The sequence below is a fragment of the Dipodomys merriami genome, unplaced genomic scaffold (genome assembly GCF_024711535.1).
Source record: "Dipodomys merriami isolate MVZ:Mamm:240054 unplaced genomic scaffold, mDipMer1.0.p SCAF_31, whole genome shotgun sequence".
Taxonomy (NCBI): domain Eukaryota; kingdom Metazoa; phylum Chordata; class Mammalia; order Rodentia; family Heteromyidae; genus Dipodomys; species Dipodomys merriami.
In genome coordinates this window covers 10,452,867-10,473,538 of record NW_027204604.1, presented here as the reverse complement: position 1 = coordinate 10,473,538, position 20,672 = coordinate 10,452,867, and the positions used below count along the sequence as shown (strand labels likewise).

The following is a 20,672-nucleotide window of genomic DNA, read 5'->3' as shown; positions in this document are numbered from 1 at the left end:
TGGATTGCTAGGATTACAAGTGTGAGCCCCTGGTGACAACCAGGGAAGGATTTTGAGCATGGAGGAGGAATTTTTTAATAGTCTAGACCTTCTGGGTAACCTCCCATGTCTGTCCAGGAAAATTACTCTGCCATGGCCAGGGATAGCCCCAGAGACAAGGCTTCAAATGGAGCCAGGAATCTAAGTTCTCATGCCAGAATTTTCTTCTGATAAATCTCTCTGGGAATGAAGGTGGGGATGAGGCAGAGGCACAAGGATTACGGAAGAATCTCGGTTAGTGTCTCTTAAGCCAGGGATTCTGGGTCCTTAGGTTCAGTTTCCTCCTGCAGCGAGGGCAGGGCATGGGAGAGACAGTGGGCGCAGATTGTGAATCACTGGATCTTTGTATTTGGAGAAACTGGGGATGGAAGGGAAATCTCTGTGAGCTCTGCTAAGAAGGAAGGAGCACTCTCCTCCAGAGACCAGAGAGCGGGTCCAGCTCCTGCCACCTCCTCTCTGCCAGAATTCCCTTTCTTTTTTTTAAATTTTTTTTGGGGGGTCCAGTCATGGGGCCTGAACTCTGGGCCTGGGCGCTGTCCCTCAGCTCTTCAGCTCAAGGCTAGCGCTCTACCACTTGAGCCACAGCGCCACTTCTGGTTTTTTTCTTTTTGCTTATTTGGTGCTGAGGAATTGAACCCAGGGCCTCAGGCATGCAAGGCAAGCGCTCTACCACTGAGCCACCTTCCCAGCCCCGGGATTCCCTTTCAATGGGGGCTGAGAAGGCCCCCCCGGGGAGGGGGTGGAGGTTGTGTGACATTTGTGTAAGTGGCAAGTGTTGTGCATCAATAAAAAGAAGAAAGGAAAGGAAGGAGAGAGAGGGAAGGAAGGAAGGAAGGAAGGAAGGAAGGAAGGAAGGAAGGAAGGCAGGCAAGCCATATTTAGGTTACCAAATTAATTTTAAGGGGGGATGGGTGTGGCTCAGTGGTAAAGCACATGCTCACCATATACAAACCCCTCAATTCCATCCCCAACACCCTGTCCCCCCTAAAAAAATACAAAAGAATGCCAGCAGGAAGAAAAACAAGAACTTCTGCCACCCCAGGCAGAACAGCAAGGTTGCACCCAGACATTCTGACAGACAGAACGAGAGACAGAAGTGAGAGCGCGGAGCATGTCCGTCCATCCACTGTCCACGGGCAGAAGGCGGAGGACGCAGCCGGCGCTGTCCGGCCGCACTCACTCTGTCAGGGCCTGGCCTACCTTGGTGGCACAGCATAGGCCAGATCCACAACCCAGCTCAGAGCGAACTGGTTGGCCAGCAGCACACAGGGAGAGAGCCACTGGCTCCATCTGGAAGGGATGATGCTGGTGCTGAGGGCTGGGCCTGGTTTCTTCAGGACCAGGGAGAGCCACCAAGGGCTCTGATCAGGAACAAGCCCTCCGTGTATGGAGGCTGGGGACTGAGAGGGATGGGGATGCAGGTAGGGGTCTCCATAGGTATTCACAGAGACTAAGCTTTGTCCTGCGGACAGGGCAGCCCACATCATCTTTACTATGTTAGAAGGATATATGTCTATCATTTAAAAAGTTCATGGAGGCCGGGTTGCTGGTGGCTCATGCCAGTAATCCTAGCTACTCAGGAGCTTGAGATATGAGGATCATGGTTCAAAGCCATCTTGGACAGGAAAGTCTGTGAGACTCTTATCTCTAATTAACCATCAGAAAACCAGAAGTGGTGCTGTGGTTCAAAGTGATAGAGTGCTAGCCTTGAACAAAACAATTCAGTGCCCTGAGTTCAAGCCCTATGATTGACAGGGAAAAAAAAAGAGGAAAAGGGATTTAAAAAAAGGTATTCTCATGCTATCTACCAATAAATTATTACTATTAATGCTTCAGGTCTCAAAAAAAGATACATTTAGCCTGATGCAAGTGGCTTACACTTGTACTCCTACCTACTCAAGAGGCTGAGACCTGAGAATTGTGTTCAAAACCAGTCTAGGCAGGAAAGTTCATGAGATGTTTATCTCCAATTAATCACCAAAAAAGCCAAAAGTAGAGCTGTGGCTCATATGGTAGAGCACCATCCTTGAGTAAAAAAGTTGAAGGACAGTGCCCAGATCCTGAGTTCAAGTCTCAGCATCAGCACACACATACACACAGTATTTTCTTTTTTGGGGGGGGGGGTTTGTTTGTTTGTTTTTTGTCGGTCGTGGGGCTTGAACTCTGGGCCTGGGTGCTGTCCCTCAGCTCTTCAGCTCAAGGCTAGCACTCTACCACTAAAGCCACAGTACCACTTCCGGCTTTTTCAGCTTATGTGGTGCTGAGGAATCGAACCCAGGGCCTCATGCATGCAAGGCAAGCACTCTACCACTGAGCCACCTTCACAGCCCTCATACAGTTTTATTTTTGAAGAGAGAGAGAGAGAGAGAGAGAGAGAGAGAGAGAGAGAGAGAGAGAGAGAGAGAGAGAGAGAGAGAGAGAGAAAACACACAAAGGAAAGAAAAGAAAGAAAGAAAGAAAGAAAGAAAGAAAGAAAGAAAGAAAGAAAGAAAGAAAGAAAGAAAGAAAGAAAGAAAGAAGGGAAGGAGGAAGGGAGGGAGGAAGGGAGGGAGGGAGGGAAGGAAGGAAGGAAGGAAGGAAGGAAGGAAGGAAGGAAGGAAAGTTTAAGGTAGACAAGAGGTAAGGAAGGAAAGTTTAAGGTAGACAAGAGGTAAGATTTACTGATTCAGGGCTGGGAAGGTGGCTCAGTGGTAGAGTGCCTGCCTTGCAAGCATGAGGCCCTGGGTTCGATTCCTCAGTACCACATAAGCAGAAAAAGCTGGAAGTGGTGGTGCTGTGGCTCAAGTGGCAGAGTGCTGGCCTGAGCTGAAGAGCTGAGGGTCAGCGCCCAGGCCCAGAGTTCAGGCCCCATGACCACAAAACAAACAAACAAAAAGATTTACTGATTCCAGAGATGAGTCCCACCAGGGCTGCCCGTTGCTCAGGGGACACAGTTGGGGACATGCTTGTTCTATAGCCATCAGTGATGAGATGACCTGCTTCTCTGCCACCATGTCTTCAAATTCATCCTCATTAAGTTGGGGCACGGGTAACAGGGCTAGAGGCATGGCCAGTGGCAGAGTGCCTGTCAGGCATCGTGAGACCCTGGGTCCCACCCCCAGCACCAACAAAAAAGGATGAGATGTATATGTTCTGGTAGCCAGGGAACTTGAACTTCCCCCTGCGTAGAGAGGCCCTCCATGACATGCTCCTTGTTCTGCCACCTGGGCTGGTTGGACATGATGACTTAGCCGATGTGAACCCTGGACACCTTGCCCTGGGGCTTCCCGTGGCACCACACACCAGTCCAGAGCCTACACTGCAAACACACAAGCCCAAGTCAGAGATGTCCACTGCCAAGGGCTGTCCTCAAGGGCTCTGATAGTAACCTAGACAACAGACTGCAGTACTGACGAGGCTGCTGTGGGCTCCAGTACTGCAAAGAAAGGGTTGGCTTAAAGGACAGAAAATTTAATTTTCTTTGTTTTCCTTCTCTCCTTCCTTCCTTCCTTCTCTCCTTCCTTCCTTCCTTCTTTCCTTCTTTCCTTCCTTCCTTCTCTCCTTCCTTCCTTCCTTCTTTCCTTCTTTCCTTCCTTCCTTCTCTCCTTCCTTCCTTCCTTCTTTCCTTCCTTCTTTCCTTCCTTCCTTCCTTCTCTCCTTCCTTCTTTCCTTCTTTCCTTCTTTCCTTCTTTCCTTCCTTCTTTCCTTCTTTCCTTCCTTCCTTCCTTCTTTCCTTCCTTCCTTCCTTCCTTCCTTCCTTCCTTCCTTCTTTCCTTCCTTCCTTCCTTCCTTCCTTCCTTCCTTCCTTCCTTCTTTCCTTCCTTCCTTTCTTCCTTCTTTCCTTCCTTCCTTCCTTCTTTCCTTCCTTCCTTTCTTCCCTCCTTCCTTCTTTCTCTCCTTCCTTCCTTCCTTCTCTCCTTCCTTCCTTCCTTCCTTCCTTCCTTTCTTTCTTCCTTCCTTCCTTCTTTCCTTCCTTCCTTCCTTCCTTCCTTCCCTTTTGTCTTTCTTCCAGCATTTCTTTCCTCTCTTGCCCTCTTCCTTCATTCCTCCTTCCTTCCTTTTTTTTGGGGGGGGGAGGGTTGGGAAGTACTGACTATGTTTTCCTGGCTTGCCTTGAACTCCTGGGGGGTTGGGAAGTACTGACTATGTTTCCCTGGCTTGCCTTGAACTCCTGGGCTAGAGCAGTCCTCCTGCCTCAATCTCCCAATTATCTGCGATTATAGGCAATGGGCCTAGGAAAATCTTAAATAATCACTGAGAGATTTGAAGTGCTGCAACCCTTAAAAATGTGCTAGATGTTATGTAAAGGAGTGATTAGAAAAAATTTTGAGCTACTGGAAATTAAAAATAGGATTATAGAAGTAAAAAAAATCAGTAGGAGGTGTTGGAAGGAAAGAGAATTAATCTAATTTGGATAATAATGTAGCCAAAGATTCTTATTAGCAAATGCCAGAACGACAACTTCAACATGCTATGAAAAAAGCTACATACAAAAAGACTACCATATTTCTGTCTGTCCAGATTACCATTTAGGCTGGATGTGGTGGTGTATATGCCTACAATCCCAGCACTCAGGAGGCTGAGGCAGGAAGATTGGTTCATACTGGTTCACACTTATGAGCCTAGCTATTCAGTAGGCTGAGATCTGAGAATTTTGGCTCAAAGCCAGGCTGGGAAAACAAATCCTTGAGACTCCTATCTCTAATGAGCCAGCAAAATGTTGGAAGTGGAAGTGTGGCTCAGTAGTAGAACACCAGCTGTGAGTGAAAAAGCCAAACAAGAAAAGGCCAGGAGTTCAAGCCCAGTACTGGCACCAAAAACCACTACCACCACAACAAAAACACACAAGGAAACTAAAACTAAGCTGAGTGTCAGTGGCTTGTGTACCAATAATCCTAGCTACTAAAAGATCAGGATCAAGGTTCAAGGCCAGCTTGGGCAAAATGTTGGGGAGACCCCACCTCAACCAATAGCTGGACATGGTGGATGTGTTTGTCATCCTAGCTACATGAGTAAGATCCTGAGGATCACAGTTCCAGACAAGCCTAGACAATTCAAAAGACCCTGTCTCGTGGGGAAAAGCTGGGTGTAGTGGTATGTACCTGTTACCCCAGCTATGCTGGAAACATCAACAAAATGATCAGACTGGCCCAATGAGATACCAGAGTAATCAGAGCAAAAGTAATCACAGCAAAAAGGGCTGGCGGCATGACTTAAGTGGTAGGCACCTGCCTGAAGGCATGAAGCCCTGAGTTCAAACCCCAGGACCACAAAAATAACCAAGTAAAAAATAAAAAATAAAATAAAGCAAATTAGCATTCCTGTATAAAAGTAGCTAACAAAGGGGCTCAGAAAATCTGCACTCATGAGAAATGACTTGAACATGTGGTATAGCAAAATGAGACATAAGACGAAGAAGAGGGGCTGGGAAGGTGGCTCAGTGGTAGAGTGCTTGCCTTGCATGCATGAGGCCCTGGGTTCAATTCCTCAGCACTATATAAGCAAAAAGAAAAAAGCTGGAAGTGGCGCTGTGGCTCAAGTGGTAGAGTGCTAGCCTTGAGCTGAAGAGCTGAGGGACAGCGCCCAGGCCCAGAGTTCAGGCCCCATGACCAGACCCCCCCCAAAAAAAAAAAGATGAAGAAGAGAAAAGAAGGGAGAGAAGGAAGGAGGGGGCAGCGCATCGACCCATGGCATGAAAGGGGTTAACCCATCCATTTGGTTAATGGATCATTAATGCCAGTTATCTGGTGACTGAGTCGCCTATAAATGTCCCTGTCTAGGCCTACTCCATCTCACCACCCCACAACTCCACCTGCAGGAAGACCATCAATACAAGCACACCTCTGAGCTGAAATACAGTCTTTTCTAACTTTCCATGATGTTACTAGCAATAGGAAGCACTCTAATACCTCTAGGAACCAGCATGGCCTTTGGGAAGGAGAAAAGAACAAGAAGTGAAGAGGAAAGAGAAGGGAACGCAGGAGGAAGCAGATTCAAAACTGTGAGAAATGACTAGGCACCAGTAGCTCAGGCCTGTAACTCTAGCTACTCAGGAAACTGAGATCTGAGAATCATTGTTTTCCTCCCAGTGTGGGCAGAAGAATCTCCCAGACACTTATTAATTAGCCAGCAAAAAACTGGAAATGGAGCTGTGGTGCAAGTAATAGAGCTCCAACCTTGAGAAAACAACAACAACAAAACTAAGGGTAAGCATCTGGCCCTGAGTTCAAGCCCTAGTACCAAGCAAGAGCATGAGGCCTGATTTCAAGTTCTGGTACTAGCACAAGAAAGGAAAGAAGGAAGCAAGCAAGCAAGCAAGCAAGGTAGCAAGGAAGCAAGGAAGCAAGGAAGGCAGGCAGGCAGAGAGGCAGGCTGGCAGGCAGGCAAGATTTATGTAAAGCTGGGCTTGGTGGAGGCTAATACATGAGGATCATGAATTCGAGGTCAAGCCTAGACTACAAAGTGAGTCTTTGTCTTAAAATGAAACAAGATCCAGTAAGGTAGTGATGATATTCTTGCCCTACAAAACAATGAGCTGAAATGACTATCAGTCACTACTGGAATTAACTAAAGATGTAAATATGCTACTCATAGCAACAAAGGTAATCAACAGATTTGTTTATACTTTGAGGAACTAAACAAAAACAGCTAGGTGGCCATATTGGGAAAAGGGTAGGGCTAGATCTTTTTAAATGATGCAGGAGAACTAAACTCTCATTTTTTTTCATAGCAATAAATCAATACAGGATGTTCACAACTTTAAAAAAAACATGAAGCAATGTTTGCATAAGCATATTATTTAGAGATTTGAAAGTTGCTCCAAGAATAAAAAGCTAAAAGAGTGAGCAGCCGTTGCCTCCAGAAGCAAGTCTAGGAAGTGGAGAGAACTCATCCCTGTGGGCTCCCTTGTTCCAGTTTATTTTTAACCATGTACATGAATGCTGTGAGATATATATATATATATATATATATATATATATATATATATATATACATATACATATGTATATAGATATATACATGTATATATATGTATATATATATAAAGTAGGCACATCACATGACAGCTGAGAAGGTGGGTGGTGACACTCTTGGGACTGTACTCTTGAGTCTGGGGGCCAGATTCAAATGAGTTAGACAGGAGTCATGGAAGGCTTGCAGGTAGGACTGAAAACCAGCCCAGATGCATTGTGGGGACATTGGGACTCAACAAATGTTCTGATTTTTACAAGGAGACAGAAGGTATTTCTGGAAACTATAGACCAAATGGCTCAATATAGAATTCTGGCAAAATTCTAGCACAGATTATTAAACAGATGGCTGGGGAGTGCTTTGTGATTTATTTTTATTTATGCTCTGCCTCATTCCAAAAAGAAGGGTTTGCAGTGGCTTATACAGATAAGTACAATACAACAAGATAAAAAAAATTTAATGAGGAAAAGGTCTCAAAAAAGCTAAACTAAGTATTACTATGTGACACCAAAAGCCACCCCTAAATACCTTGCCAAAGAGAACTGAAATATAGTCACATAAAAACTGGGGCACAAGTATTCACAGCAGCAGCGTTCACAATAGCAGAAGAACAGAAATCCAATGCCTGTGAATGTTCCAACAAATGTGGTACATCCACACATTGGAATATTATTCAACTATAAAAAGGAATGAGTCCTGGAGGCTGAGACAGCAGGTTCTAGCCTTAGAGGACAGCCAGAACGACATAGTGAGACCCTGTATATCAAATAAATAAATAGATAAAAAGAGTGAGGGGGGCACTGATACATGCTACAACATGTACAACATGAACAGGAACGTCCCTGGGACTCTTATCTCCAGTTAACCAGCTAAGAGCTGTAAGAGGAACTATGGCTCAAAAATGCTCAATCCCAGCACCCAGGCCTTGAGTTTAAGTCCCAGGACTGGCATATGCACACAAAACGATCCCCTTAACTCCAGGAACAAGAGTCACGTGGCTTCATCCTAGCCGCACAGATTATACACAAGCCCGGGTGTAATTCCGTGAGGACACTGAATGAGGGAGGAGCCTCAGTGCTGCAGTATTTGCATGCTCCCTGGGGTGTACAGACTCTCTAGGTCCAGCAGTAGCTGCATGCTTGCAATTCTGGGAGGTACACCTGAAGGGACCCCATAACAGAGCCAAAGGGTTCCTCATAAAGCCCTGAAAGTAACTTTGACTGCCCTTTACATTAGACCAGGAAACAGCTGTTAGCCTGCCTAGCAGAGTGTCATAACTAGTGATAAAACAAAGCAGAGAGAGATAGGTTGGTTCTGAGAAGGGGAAAGGGCTCCAACTATGGCACCAACTCCTAAAGGATCTGCTTTTTAAATAGTGGTGAAGGAGAGGGGAAGGGAGAGCAAATACAGTCATTATAGCCAATGTACATTATGTAAAACCTGAACTATGTAACTTGTGGGGGTAGGGATGGGAGGGGGGAAATGGGGAGAACAACAGAAGGGTGACGTTGATTAAGAAACATTGTAGCTGGGTGCTGGTAACTTAGGCCTGTAATTTTAGCTATTTAGGAGGCTGAGGTTTAAGGTTGGTGGTTCGAAGCCAGCCTGGGCAGGAAAGTCTGTGAGACTCTTATCTCCAATAAACCACCAGGAAACTGGAAGTGGCGCTGTGACTCAAAGTGGTACAGCACTCACCTTGAGGGAAAAAGCTTAGGGACAGACCCCAAGACCAACAAAAAAGAAAAAGGAAAAAGAAAAAGAAAAGAAACATTGTACTCATAACCTGCTTTATGGAATTGTAACTTTTTTGTACAACTATATACTACCACCACCACCACCACTACCACCACTACTACTACTACTAGATAATAATAATAGATCTTTTAAAAAGACACCAGGGAAGTCAAGTACCAGTGACTCATTCTTATAATCCTAGCTGCTCAGGAGGCTGAGATCTGAGGATCATGGTTTGAAGCCAGCCCAGGCAGGAAAATCCATGACACATCTCCAATTAACCATCAGAAAACTGGAAGTGATCCTGTAACTCAAAGTGGTAGAGCACCAGCCTTGAGTAAAAAGAAAAAAGAAAGAAAAAAAGAGCTCAGGGACAGCACCCAGGCCCTGAGTTCAAGCCCCACAACCAAAAAAAAAGGCCAGAAAAGTAGCTGGGCACTGGATGCTGGTGGCTCATGTCTATAATCCTAGCTTCTCAGGAGGCTGGGATCTGAAGATCATGGTTTGAAGCCAGCCTGGGAAAGGCTAAGAGACTCTTTGTTGTTGTTGTTGTTGGTCATGGGGTTTGAACTCTGGGCCTGGGCGCTGTCCCTCAGCTCTTCAGCTCAAGGGAAGCACTCTACCACTTGAGCCACAGCGCCATTTCCAGTTTTCTGAGTGGCTAGCTTTGAACCATGATCTCAGATCTCAGCCTCTTGAGTAGTTAGGATTACAGGCATGAGCCACCAGTTTCTTGCCCAGACTCTTATTTCCAATTAACCACCAAAAAGCTGGAAGTGTCTTGTGGATGGGGATGGAAGGGAAAGACTGGGAGAGAGCAAGAGAAAGAGTGAGGTCGTCCAAAAAGGAATGTACTCTTTACCTGACTTATGTAAATGTAACCCCTATGTATATCACCTTTATAATAACAATAAAGTGAAAGTAGAGATTCGGTGAAGCTTATTTCTTTTTTTTTTTTTTTTTTTTTTTTGTCGGTCATGGGGCCTGAACTCTGGGCCTGGGTGCTGTCCCTCAGCTCTTCAGCTCAAGGCTAGCGCTCACCACTTGAGCCACAGCTCCACTACTGGCTTTTTCTGCTTATGTGGTGTTGAGGAATCGAACCCAGGGCCTCATGCATGCAAGGCAAGCGCTCTACCACTGAGCCACCTTCCCAGCCCCCGGTGAAGCTTATTTCCAATGAAGCACCAAAATGCTGGAAGTGGAGTGTGGTTCAAGTTGTAGGGAGCCAGCCTTGACCCCAGAGCAGGGGAGGGAAGGGAAGAGTCCACAGGGCCCCACTGAGCCTTGTGAGCATGATCTGAGCTCGGTTCTCCGTCAGTATGTTACAGTGTTTCCAAAGCCAAGCCGTGGTACAGTGTTTCCAAAGCCAGGCCGTGGCCCTGGGAGGGCACAGCGGGACTTGGCCATCTCACTCTAGCGTGGGTCCTTTCTGTTTTCTCACGCATACCAAGTTCTGTGCTTAGGTTAGGAAAATCAAGGGTGCATAGACAAGATTAGGAAGGCTGGGCTCCATGATGATTTTTGCAGGAAATGTGAACAGCTGCAAGCTATGCACACATAGACATGGGAAGGGACAGCGGAGGGTAAGAGGTGAGAGGCAGGGAGGGGCTCAGGGGAAAGACCCAGAAATCAGAGCCAGGAGGTCCAGGCTGAAGATGCAGTTTTAAAAAAGAATATTTTTATTTTTAAAAATTTTTATTTATACTGGACACCAGTGGCTCATGCCTGTAATCCTAGGTACTCAGGAGGCTGAGATCTGAGGATTGTGGTTCAAAGCCAGCCTGGCCAGGAAAGTCTCTGAGACTCTTATCTCCAATGAACCACCAGAAAATTGGAAGTGGCTCTGTGACTCAAGTGGTAGAATGCTAGCCTTGAGCTAAAGAGCTCAGGGACAGAGCTTGAACTAGGGATTGAACTCAGGGCCTGGGTGCTAGCTCTGAACTTTCTGGCTCAAGGCTTTCAACCATGATTCTGAGCTCTCAGCCTCCTGAGAAGCTAGAATTATAGGTGGGAGCTACTGGTGCTCAGTAAGATGCAGCCTTACTGCCTACTAGCTACATTAGACAAGAAGCTGTCTCTCTGAGCCTCTGTTTCCTTATCTTTAACATAGGAGTAATAATGCCTACCTCTAAGAAACACTGTAAAGTTGAAACAAAATTTGTCTTCTGGGTAAGGATGAAATGGTTACAAGTATCTGTTAGAGGACTAATAGCCAGAATATAGCAAAAGTTCCTTAGTAAGTTTCAAAGGGTAGACCACCTAATTGTAAAAGAAAGCAGATGCCCTTAATCTCAGCACTCAGGAAGAAGAGGCAGAAGGATCTCAAGTTCAAGGGCTGCCTGATATCTAGGAAGAAAGGAAGGAATGAAGGAAGGAATGTAAAAGAAAGCAAGAAGGGACAGAGGGAGACAGGAAAGAAGGAAAGAGAAAGAGAAGAAAAAAATGAACTCTTGCTTGGTATGCTGTTGCTAGCCCCTCTAGAAATCTGTTTGGCAGCAAGTCTATGATTATAACATAGCTTTTCCATTTGGGGCCATATACTCCAAAGAAAGAGAATCACTGTCCATCAAAAGGCAAGTACGTGACTCTTCAGGGCAACTTTACTTATTGTAGCTCTCAGCTTCAGACAATCCAAATGTCCTCCAATGGTAGATGGCATAAGTAAACAACGATGTGTCCTTTTTCTAGAATACTACTTAGCAGTGAAAAAGGAGGAACTACTGTCTCATGAATATGTTGAGCAAGTATTCTGCTGTTTCGCAGTATATGCTAGAAATATAATGTTTTCCTCTGTGTGTGTGTGTATGTGTATGTGTGTGTGCACATGCGTGTGTGCGTGTGCCAGTACTGGGCTTGAACTTAGGGCTTCTTGCTTAGTTTTTTTGTTTTTTGTTTTTGCTTAAGACTCTACCACTTGAGTCATGCCTACACTTCCAGATTTTTGCTGGTTAATTAAGGATAAGCATCTTGGGGATTTTTCTGCCTGAACTAGCTTTGAACTATGATCCTCAGATCTCAGTCTCCTGAGTAGCTAGGGTTCTAGCTCCAAAATTTTCTCTCTTGATCTGAGTGATGAGCACCTGGCTGTAGGCATATATCAAAATTCACCAATTTGCCTCACAAAAATGTAAGTTTACCCTTATTAAAAAAGGATAAATAAGAAGTTATTGTACGTCATGGATGTGGCACACAGTAAGAACTCAATAAATAGAATGTTCAAGAAAAATAAAAAAGGAAATAGTGAGCCATTGTTCTATGAGCTGCTTAGACTCCAGGAAGTCCTGAGTTTGGTGCTGGAAACCCCCCTTCTTTTTTTTGGGGGGGGGTCCGGTCATGGGGCCTGAACTCTGGGCTTGGGTGCTGTCCCTCAGCTCTTCAGCTCAAGGCTAGTGCTCTACCATTTGAGCCACAGTGCCACTTCCGTCTTTTTTCTTTTTGCTTATGTGGTGCTGGAGAATCGAACCCAGGGCCTCAGGCATGCAAGGCAAGCGCTCTACCACTAAGCCACCTTCCCAGCCCATCCCCCCTTCTTAAAAGGGTCACTCTCTGGCATGAGGAGAGATAAGGGCCAGGGAATCACATGATAAGTGAAGACTGGTTGGAGAAAGTAGAATTTCGGGAGCAAACAGCCCAGACAATCTGGCTCTCTGTAGACTGAGAAATCCTCATTTTCTTTGGAGTCCTAAAGCTGCCTCTGAATCCCCTGCATAGCTAATGAAACCCAAACCTTGCTGAGCCCCACTCCTCGTGTCTGAGCTCAGTAGGGCTGTGGCTAGACCTAGACTCGGATAGAAGGCTGCTGCTGCTGGCCCATGGACAGACTCTGCTAGCTTGTGTCCCATGATACAAAACCAGGCTGTGGCTAATATAATAAGGAGCAGCTCCCATTTGCATACAGTTGACATGTTCTCATGGGCAGGAAGCTCTCATTTTAGAGAGAAGCACAGAAAAGGCTCTTGTTGAGAAGTCTCGCTGCATGTCCTACATCCCTCCACCTCCGAGCCTGGGCATGCTCAGGCTGAGGCTGAGTGGCTCCCTGAAGGGCAGCTGGAAGTAGAACTCCACTTAGGAGTGGGAGGTTGCAGTAGGTCATTCCAGAAGGCTAGCTTCAATTGGTACTTTGAAGCACTAGCACATATTAAGTACCAACTAAAGGACAGATACTATGCAACCTGCCTCTGGGTTGCTCGCGGGCACTGGCCTCACTGTAAACTGGCTCTGGGACACCTCTCCCCCGCCTGCCCCTCCCCTCCTCCCTGGCACTTTCCAGGGCAGGTTGAACACGCGATCATCCGGATATTTGGTCAGGGAGGCTCCTGTGCACACGTCCACCTTTGCTGTTTGCGTCCATGTGTGGCCAGGCTAACCAACTGCAGTCCTTGGCACCAGGTTTTCTGCCACTGCCCCCGCCCCATGCTGCTTGATAGAGCCGTTAATCCTCTCTCTACACTCTGGCCAGCAGGGCAGTGATGTGGCAGCTGAGAAGACAAAAGGCAGGGGAAGGGTGGCCTCATGCCCCAGAGAAGACTACAGGATGTGCTCAATGACCTTGAACTGGAGACTTTCCTCTCTTCATTCTGCCTGGCCTCCGGAGAGTCTGGGAAGCAAAGACCATAGAGCCCCAGGGAAGAAGGGCTGGCCTGTGGTTACTCAGAGGATCCTGCCAGGCCCAAGTCCCAGTGCCTTCGAGGCTGGTGCTGATCAGATCTTTTCTTCTTGTATGTAGTGTGTGTATGTGTGTGTGTGTGTACATGCACATGCATGCATGCATACACATGCAACAGGATTGGAGCTTGACAGTGCCACCTGGGTGCTCTACCACTTGAGCTACAGGTCCACTTCTATCTTTTTTACTGGTTAATTAGAGATAAGAGTCTCACAGACTTTCCTGCCCAGGCTGGCTTTGAACCTTGATCTTCAGACCTCAGACCTCATCCTCCTGAATTGCTAGGATTACAGGCATGAGTCCCCAGGGCCCAGCTATCCATAGTTCTTATATTTAATGTTTTCAGTTCTCTCTCTTTCTCTTTCTCTCTCTTTTAAATCCAACATTTGAACGAGCCTCATGCTTGTGTGGTTTGTTACTACTATTTGAACCATGCCTCCAGCCCTGCTTTTTGCTACTTCTTTGGAGAAGGCATCTCATGAACATTTCTTCCTAGACTGATTTCGAACCACTATCCTTTAGATTTCAGCCTCCGGAGTAGTTAGGATTATAGGTATGAGCTGCTGGGGTCCAGCAGGTTTTTGGTTTGAATCCAAACAGTATCAAGATCAAAGGGTCCAGGCTGGTAGGAATGAGCCAGGGTGAGTGAGAAGGATGGCTAGCTCTTCTGCTTGGCACTACGTTTCCTTGGTTTCCTTCTCTTGTGTATTTCTGTGATGTACATTACTTGTAGGTGCTCCAAGATGTGCTTGGACTGCTTGTAAATGTCCAGGTGTCTGCTCAGGATTTACCGAGGCCTCCAGAATCTGAGTCTCCAGCTGAATACATCTCATATTTTCATTCTGAAAGAGCAGAAGTACGTAGTGAGTGAGCCCTGGGATACCACGGGAGCCGGAGGAGGGAACCCAGGCCCCTCAAAGGAAGCTTCTGGAGCTGGCTCCAGAACTCATCGCAATGATCTTCAAGCTAGAAAACCCCTCCCACCTACAGAAGACTTCCTTACAGTTCAGGCTTTCCACACCTGAGGGTCTCAGATTGCTCCCCAGAGCTTGTAAGAGACTGGGACCATTATCCTTCCCACTGATCAGGAAATCAGAGAGTAGTTAAGGAATCATCCAAAATTTTGTTTCTTTTCTTTTGCGGAGTTGGAGATGAACCCAGGGACTCAAGTATATTCCAGGCAAGCAACCCCCGTTCCCCCCCCCCCCCCCCGCCCCGCCGCCACCACATACACACCAGCTCTTCATCCAAGATTTTGTCTTTCTGATTTAGAAATGGCCTCGAGGTGCCCAATCAAAATTAGGGGGATGGGGTAAAGGAAGAGTTGCTGGGGATGAACCCAAGGCCTGGCACTTATCTGGCAAGCAGATTTACCTTTAAGCGACATCCCTAGCCCCAAGAATAGACATGTAAATACCAACTGGAAGGAAAAATAGGACAGCCTCTGCCCTTGGGGAACTTGTTTTAATTGGAAGATAAGACATGAAAATGTAAAACTAAAAGTAATTGTAAAGTTGTTGTGCAAATAACCAGTTCCCTAGTTCTGTATCCTACACTGGCTGTCAGCCGCCAGGGGTAGCGAGTTAAGATTATAGATAAGTATCACCTGGGCCTGAGAGCTGCAGGTGTAACTGGCTGAGGTTCCCAGGGAGGCTGGGTGGCTGGACAAGAAGCAGTTCCTGGACTGTAATGGCTGCCCATATAGAGGGGAGTGAGCAGATCAAGGCCTTGCTGGAACTAGGGCGTTCCCCTACCTGGGGAGGGTTTCTAGAGGAGTATGAAATCCCAAAGATAATTATGATAAAAAGATGGATAAAGTGCCTGGTGTCAGTGGCTCACACCTGTCATCCTAGCTACTCAGGAGGCTGAGATCTGAGGATCGAGGTTCAAAGCCAGCCTAGTCAGGAAAGTCTGAGAATCTCTTATCTCCAATTAACCATGAAAACCAGAAGTGGTGCTGTGGCTCAAGTGGTAGAGCATTAGCTTTGAGCTGAAGAGCTGAGGGACAGCACTCAGGCCCAGAGTTCAAACCCCACAACTGACAAAACAAAACAAAACAAAACCTGAAGCCAGGCACCTGGCTCACACCACTAATCCTAGCTTCTCAGAAGGCTAACATCAGAGGATCTTGGTTCAAAGCCAGAGTGGACAGAAAAGTCTTCTGAGACTCTTATCTCCAATGAGTCTCGGGAAGTAGGGGAGAATGACTGAAGTAGGGGAGAGCCAGCCTGAAAAAGCTAAGGAACAGTGTTCCTGATTTTGAGCTTGGCATTGTCACGCGCACGCACGCGCGCACACACACACACACACACACACACACACACACACACACAGTAACTTTGGGCTTGCATTTTAGAATGCAGTTGTAGAAAGTCAAGGAGTCAGGATCCATTACATTAGGGATTCTTTAACTGGGCATGAAAATGACATGGGAATGAGAACCTTTGACCTGGGCCAAGGACGGAGACGCTATTAGCATTTTTTATTGGAGAGTGCAGCTGCAACTGTTTCACAAATGAGAATGAACTTTATACTTTGAGACAGTCCAGCAATCAATCAGCAGTGGCCTAGGAATATCTATCTGTACACTACACACCTCTCTTTTCATTTAACTGGCACAGCTCCCTTGGTCCTCTGCCTCTCCTTCTTTTAAAAGTCCTGCACAATGACTTTCTTTGGAACATTCATTTTTATCAGGTTGGAATTGGCCAACACTAAATCAAGTTATACCTCTACAGTTGGAGTTCAAATTGGTCAAAAGGAGATAAGCAATGTGTGATGCTTGAAAACAGAAGCGGGGGTGGGGGGGGGAGATGCAGAGGGGAAGAAAATAATAAGTAAGACCTTCCTCCAGGCTCATCCATGTAAGCTTAGTTACTCAGGAGACAGAGATCAAGAAGGTCCACAATTCAAAGCCAGGCTGGGCAGAAAAGTTGGAAAAACTGCATCTCCAAAATCACCAGCAAAAAAGCAGGGCTGGAGGTGCGGTTCAAGCTGTAGAGCACCCACCCAGTCAGCACAAGGCCCTGAGAGCAACACCCAGTACTGAAAAAAAAATTAAAACTCAGATTACCCATCTGCTTAACATTACTCAGATACATACATCCTTTTTCTATGGGGAAGTGGGAGAATGGGCAAAGAAGACAATTTTAGACAATTTTGAGGGTATGTAAATGATTACCCACTTGAGATTCCAGTGAAAGCCAAGGGTGTATGTGATGGGGGGGGGGGATTAGAGCTTTGTTTTGTTTTGTTTTGTTTTGCATGAGATTGTGATTTCTATCTGAGGGCAGAGGGGAATGAATGGTCATAAAGATGGTCTCTTGGTTGTCTGCATGAGCCAAAGGGACACAGACTATGTTGTATAGAAGTCTGTCCAGGTGTGTTATATTGGTGTCTTTCTTCCTGAGCTACATAATGAAGTTCCAGTGGAAAGTAACTAGGTTCTCTTTTACAGTCTGGCTTTAGTGCTGTTAGTCCTCTCACTGTGCTGGAGAGAGTATAGGGAAAGCTTGGGGGTTTGGTACAGTGGTAGAGCACACTCTTAGCATGTGCAACACTCTGAGTTAGGGACACAGCAAAAGAGAGGGAGGAGGAAGGGAGGAGGAGAATAAAGAAGGAAGGGAGGCAGAGAGTAAAGAAGGAAGGGAGGCAGCAAGGAAGGAAGGAAAGAAGGAGGGAAGGGCGAGCTACATGGATCTTGATTCTGTACTGTTTAAGGACCTTTAATGTACTTTAGCTTACAAATCTCATCATAAAAAAGTACTGTTTTGGTGGGGCTGGGAAGGTGGCTCAGGGGTAGAGTGCTTACCTTGCATGCATGAGGCTCTGGGTTCAATTCCTCAGCACCACATAAGCAGAAAAAGCCGAAGTGGCACTGTGGCTCAAGTGGTAGAATGGTAGCTTTGAGCTGAAGAGCTGAGGGACGGTGCCCTGGCCGAGTTCAGGCCTTATGACCAATTAAAAAAAAAAAGTACTGTTTTGGGGTTTTGTTCTCCCAGCAGTAATGACCATCCTAATGATCATCCTGATCAAGTTATAAAAATCACTTCTAGCCCAGGCACTGCGGGCTGCCCACAGGTCGCTGCCATTGTGGCAGAGGAGCTGAGCTGGTAGGGCAATGTAGCTGGCAAGCATGGTCTAGGGAAATCCCATTATTTCAGGTGTTCCTGAGGGAGAGGCAGAATCACTGGGTCAAGGTCATCGTGTGCGAAGAGCTAACATGCAGAACAAATTTGTTCTGTGTAAGGCCTTGGGAGCAGTTACTGGAGGAGCATTTCCATATGCTATAAGGCCCTACCATGACCACAGCTGACTCAACGTGAGATCAGGTCCTCAGAAAATCACAAACGAGCCCCATCAGTGGAGGGATTAGTCAAGAACAGGGCTGGCAAATGTTTTCCAGCATGTACAAGGAAGGGATCAAGTTATTTCCTGTGGAGCCAGACGCTGGTGGTCATTCCTCTAATCCTACTTACTGAAGTGGCTGAGACCTAAGGACCAAGGTTCAAAGCCAACCCCGGAAGACGAATCTGTGAGACTTATCTCCAATGAACTAACAAAAAACTGGAGTCATGGCTCAAGTGGTAGAGTGTCCCAAGCCCTTGTGATCAGGATTTGTCCTTTTTTTCCCCCCTAAATGACTTCGTTCTTTCTTACCAGTGCTGTGCAGGTCCACCACCATCAACATTGAGCGTACTTGTCATCACCCACCAGGGCTACTTCATCACAGGACGCCTGGAACCCTCCTCTGGTGCTCACAGACCGGAATATGATGGAGCTGATACCAGATGGCACTGTGAAAGGAAATTTCCTGAAGGAAAAGTTGGCTGCTCCCACCTCATGCCAAGCCATATGGGGGACATTCACCCAAAGACCTCCTTATCTTTTAGCTCTGCTCTCCTTGGTGAGCAAGTGGGCAATATATGGCACCCTCACTCTGTGTGTGTGTGTGTGTGTGTGTGTGTGTGTGTGTGTGTGGTGACTAGTGGGGCTTAAACTCATTGCCTCCTGCTCTTGCTTTGCTTTTTCTGCTCAAGGCTGGTGGTGCTCTACCACTTGAGCCATCCCTCCACTTCCTGCTTTTCTTTGGCAGGTTACTTCACTGACTTCTCTGCTCCAACTGGCTTTCAACAGAGATCCTCAGATCTCAGCCTCCCCAGTAGCTAGGATTACAGGCCTGAGCCACTGGAGTTCAGCTGGCCTTCTCCACTTCTACAAGCGAGCAGAGAGAGGTGACCTTGCAAGGTATAGAGGGGACCAAAGCAGGAACCGTGTCCTGCACACACAGGACCACATAGAAACCACGGCTGGCGCCGTGGGGGAAAGCCCAGCATGATCAGCAGCAGGGTATCAAAAGAACACTCTCAGCCTAGAGTCTTACCAGCCCCGTGGACCCCCCCATGGCTTTTCCAGGGGAAAGAGATCTACCCACCGCTCTCCCTAAAGGACGATTTCCCCACAGGGAAGAAGAAGAGATGGAGTCTGAACAGAACAACACCCCACCCCACCTTGCACTTGTGCCAGGATCACAGGTGACAGGAGGCTGGTGCGGAGGCACCCAGGCCCTTTCCAGAGAACGGATCCTGGAGCAGGAGCCAAGTTCCAGGGTTTTCCTTCTCAAGTACTTAATCCTTTTGAGGTTCCAATGAAAGCCATGCCCTAGGGTGTGGGGGTGGTTTTGCTTTGTTTTATTCTAGGGCGGGGGGGGGTCACTGTCAGGCTCACGCAGCCCATCTGTGAAGCCCCAGGACTGTAGGGGTGAGGTCCACGTTTCCCTGTCCCCTCCTCCCCCAGAGCCCCGGTGTGCGCAGAGGGCTCCGGGCAAAGCGCGCATAGAACGGGGCGCACGCCTCGCCTCGCCTCGGAGGCTCTGTTTGCCCGGCTCTACAATGGGCGCCCGGGTCCCCGGGTCCCCCCGGCGGTGTGCGGAGAGGCTGCGGGCCCGGCGGTGCGCGGGGGAAGCGCGGTTCCCTCCGGCTTGGGGGGAGGACGAGCGCGTGCGCCCGCGCGCGCGCGGGGATCGGGGGACGCGGCGCCCCCACACCGCCCCCTCCCCGGGCCGCTGCACCCCGATCGCACCCGAGGGTGGGGCACTCGGCCCGGCGGCCCCGCCCCGCCCCGCCCGCCCTTGGCTCCTCCCGGCCCGGCCCGGCCCTCCCGCGGGCGGCGCGCCACTCGGGCACCGGGCTCGCTCGGAGCCAGCAGCCGCGAGCCCGCCGGCCGAGACATGGGCTGCGACGGTCGCGTGTCGGGGCTGCTCCGCCGCCACCTGCAGCCCACACTCACCTACTGGAGCGTCTTCTTCAGCTTCGGCCTGTGCATCGCCTTCCTGGGGCCCACGCTGCTGGACCTGCGCTGCCAGACGCACAGCTCGCTGCCCCAGATCTCCTGGGTCTTCTTCTCGCAACAGCTCTGCCTCCTGCTGGGCAGCGCTCTCGGGGGCGTCTTCAAGAGGACGTGAGTGTGCCCGCTTGCACGCCCCCTGCGGACCCTCCCCACGCCTCCCCGTCGCTGCCCCCACCCCCATCCCCGGGCCCGTTGAGGGGCTGCCGGCTCTCCCCCTGCCTCCCGGGGGAGGGGGGGCGGCTTTCCAGCTTGGCCAGCTGTGCCCCGCCTTAGCCCCAGGGCGCCTCCGCCCCCACCCCAGGTCTCCCCGGAAAACTCTCTCCAGGGACTGAAGGTGACTCCTGGATCCTTTATTTGTCTTCATTCAAATCCCCACCCCCAGAGTGCCTAACCAGTCCAGGCTCCCTACCCCCCCATCCCCCAGCCTGTGGGTAGAGGAGTGGGGAGCTCTGCGTCGGTGGGGAGGGGGGACCCCCTCTTGTGCAGTTCCTTTGAGGTTGGTGGTAGCCCCAGCCACCAGGGGCGGAAATTGGCAATGAGGTGGAAAGACATTGCCAGCTCAGAGGCAGTGCCAGGTGCCCAGGCTGGCGAGTGGTTTGACCAGGCGCCCATGAGTGGCTCCGCGCAAAGTTAACTCCACATCAATTGGCACAGGTTGTCCCTTTGCTCAGGTGGCCATGGAGCTGGTGGCTCCGGAAGGAGCCAGATCACCGTTCCTGCACCAGCCCCCGGAGGCAGAGCCTTGGGCCTCTGAGCCAGCCCGGGAGGTGCATAGCCTCTCACCACAGCTTGGTATGGGACCTTCCTTCCTCAGTGCCTTCCCTTGCTGCTCTTCTGCCTGGGCAGAGAGCTCTGGACTCCTTCTGGTATGGCCCCCACTTGCTGCCCTTTTGGATACCCTGCAGAGCATCATTTTCCTGGCTAATTGGCAGGA

At 48.5% G+C, this 20,672-nt stretch overlaps 1 protein-coding gene and 1 long non-coding RNA gene across 2 annotated transcripts in view; one reads left to right on the top strand and one right to left on the bottom strand.

The window, feature by feature from the left end:
- Positions 1–9,696: 9,696 nt before the first annotated feature.
- LOC138841128 (uncharacterized) lies at positions 9,697–19,765 on the bottom strand. The gene is made up of 3 exons (XR_011376326.1): positions 19,679–19,765; positions 18,050–18,186; positions 9,697–14,232 (listed from the first exon to the last, which is right to left on the bottom strand). It is a non-coding gene; the product is annotated as an uncharacterized lncRNA (long non-coding RNA).
- Mfsd4a (major facilitator superfamily domain containing 4A) overlaps positions 19,581–20,672 on the top strand; it is a 28,566-nt gene continuing 27,474 nt past the window's right edge. Inside the window, exon 1 of the mRNA XM_070041679.1 lies at positions 19,581–19,849. Coding sequence (XP_069897780.1) covers positions 19,620–19,849 — 230 coding nt within the window. The 5' untranslated portion in view covers positions 19,581–19,619. The remainder of the gene's footprint in view (positions 19,850–20,672) is intronic.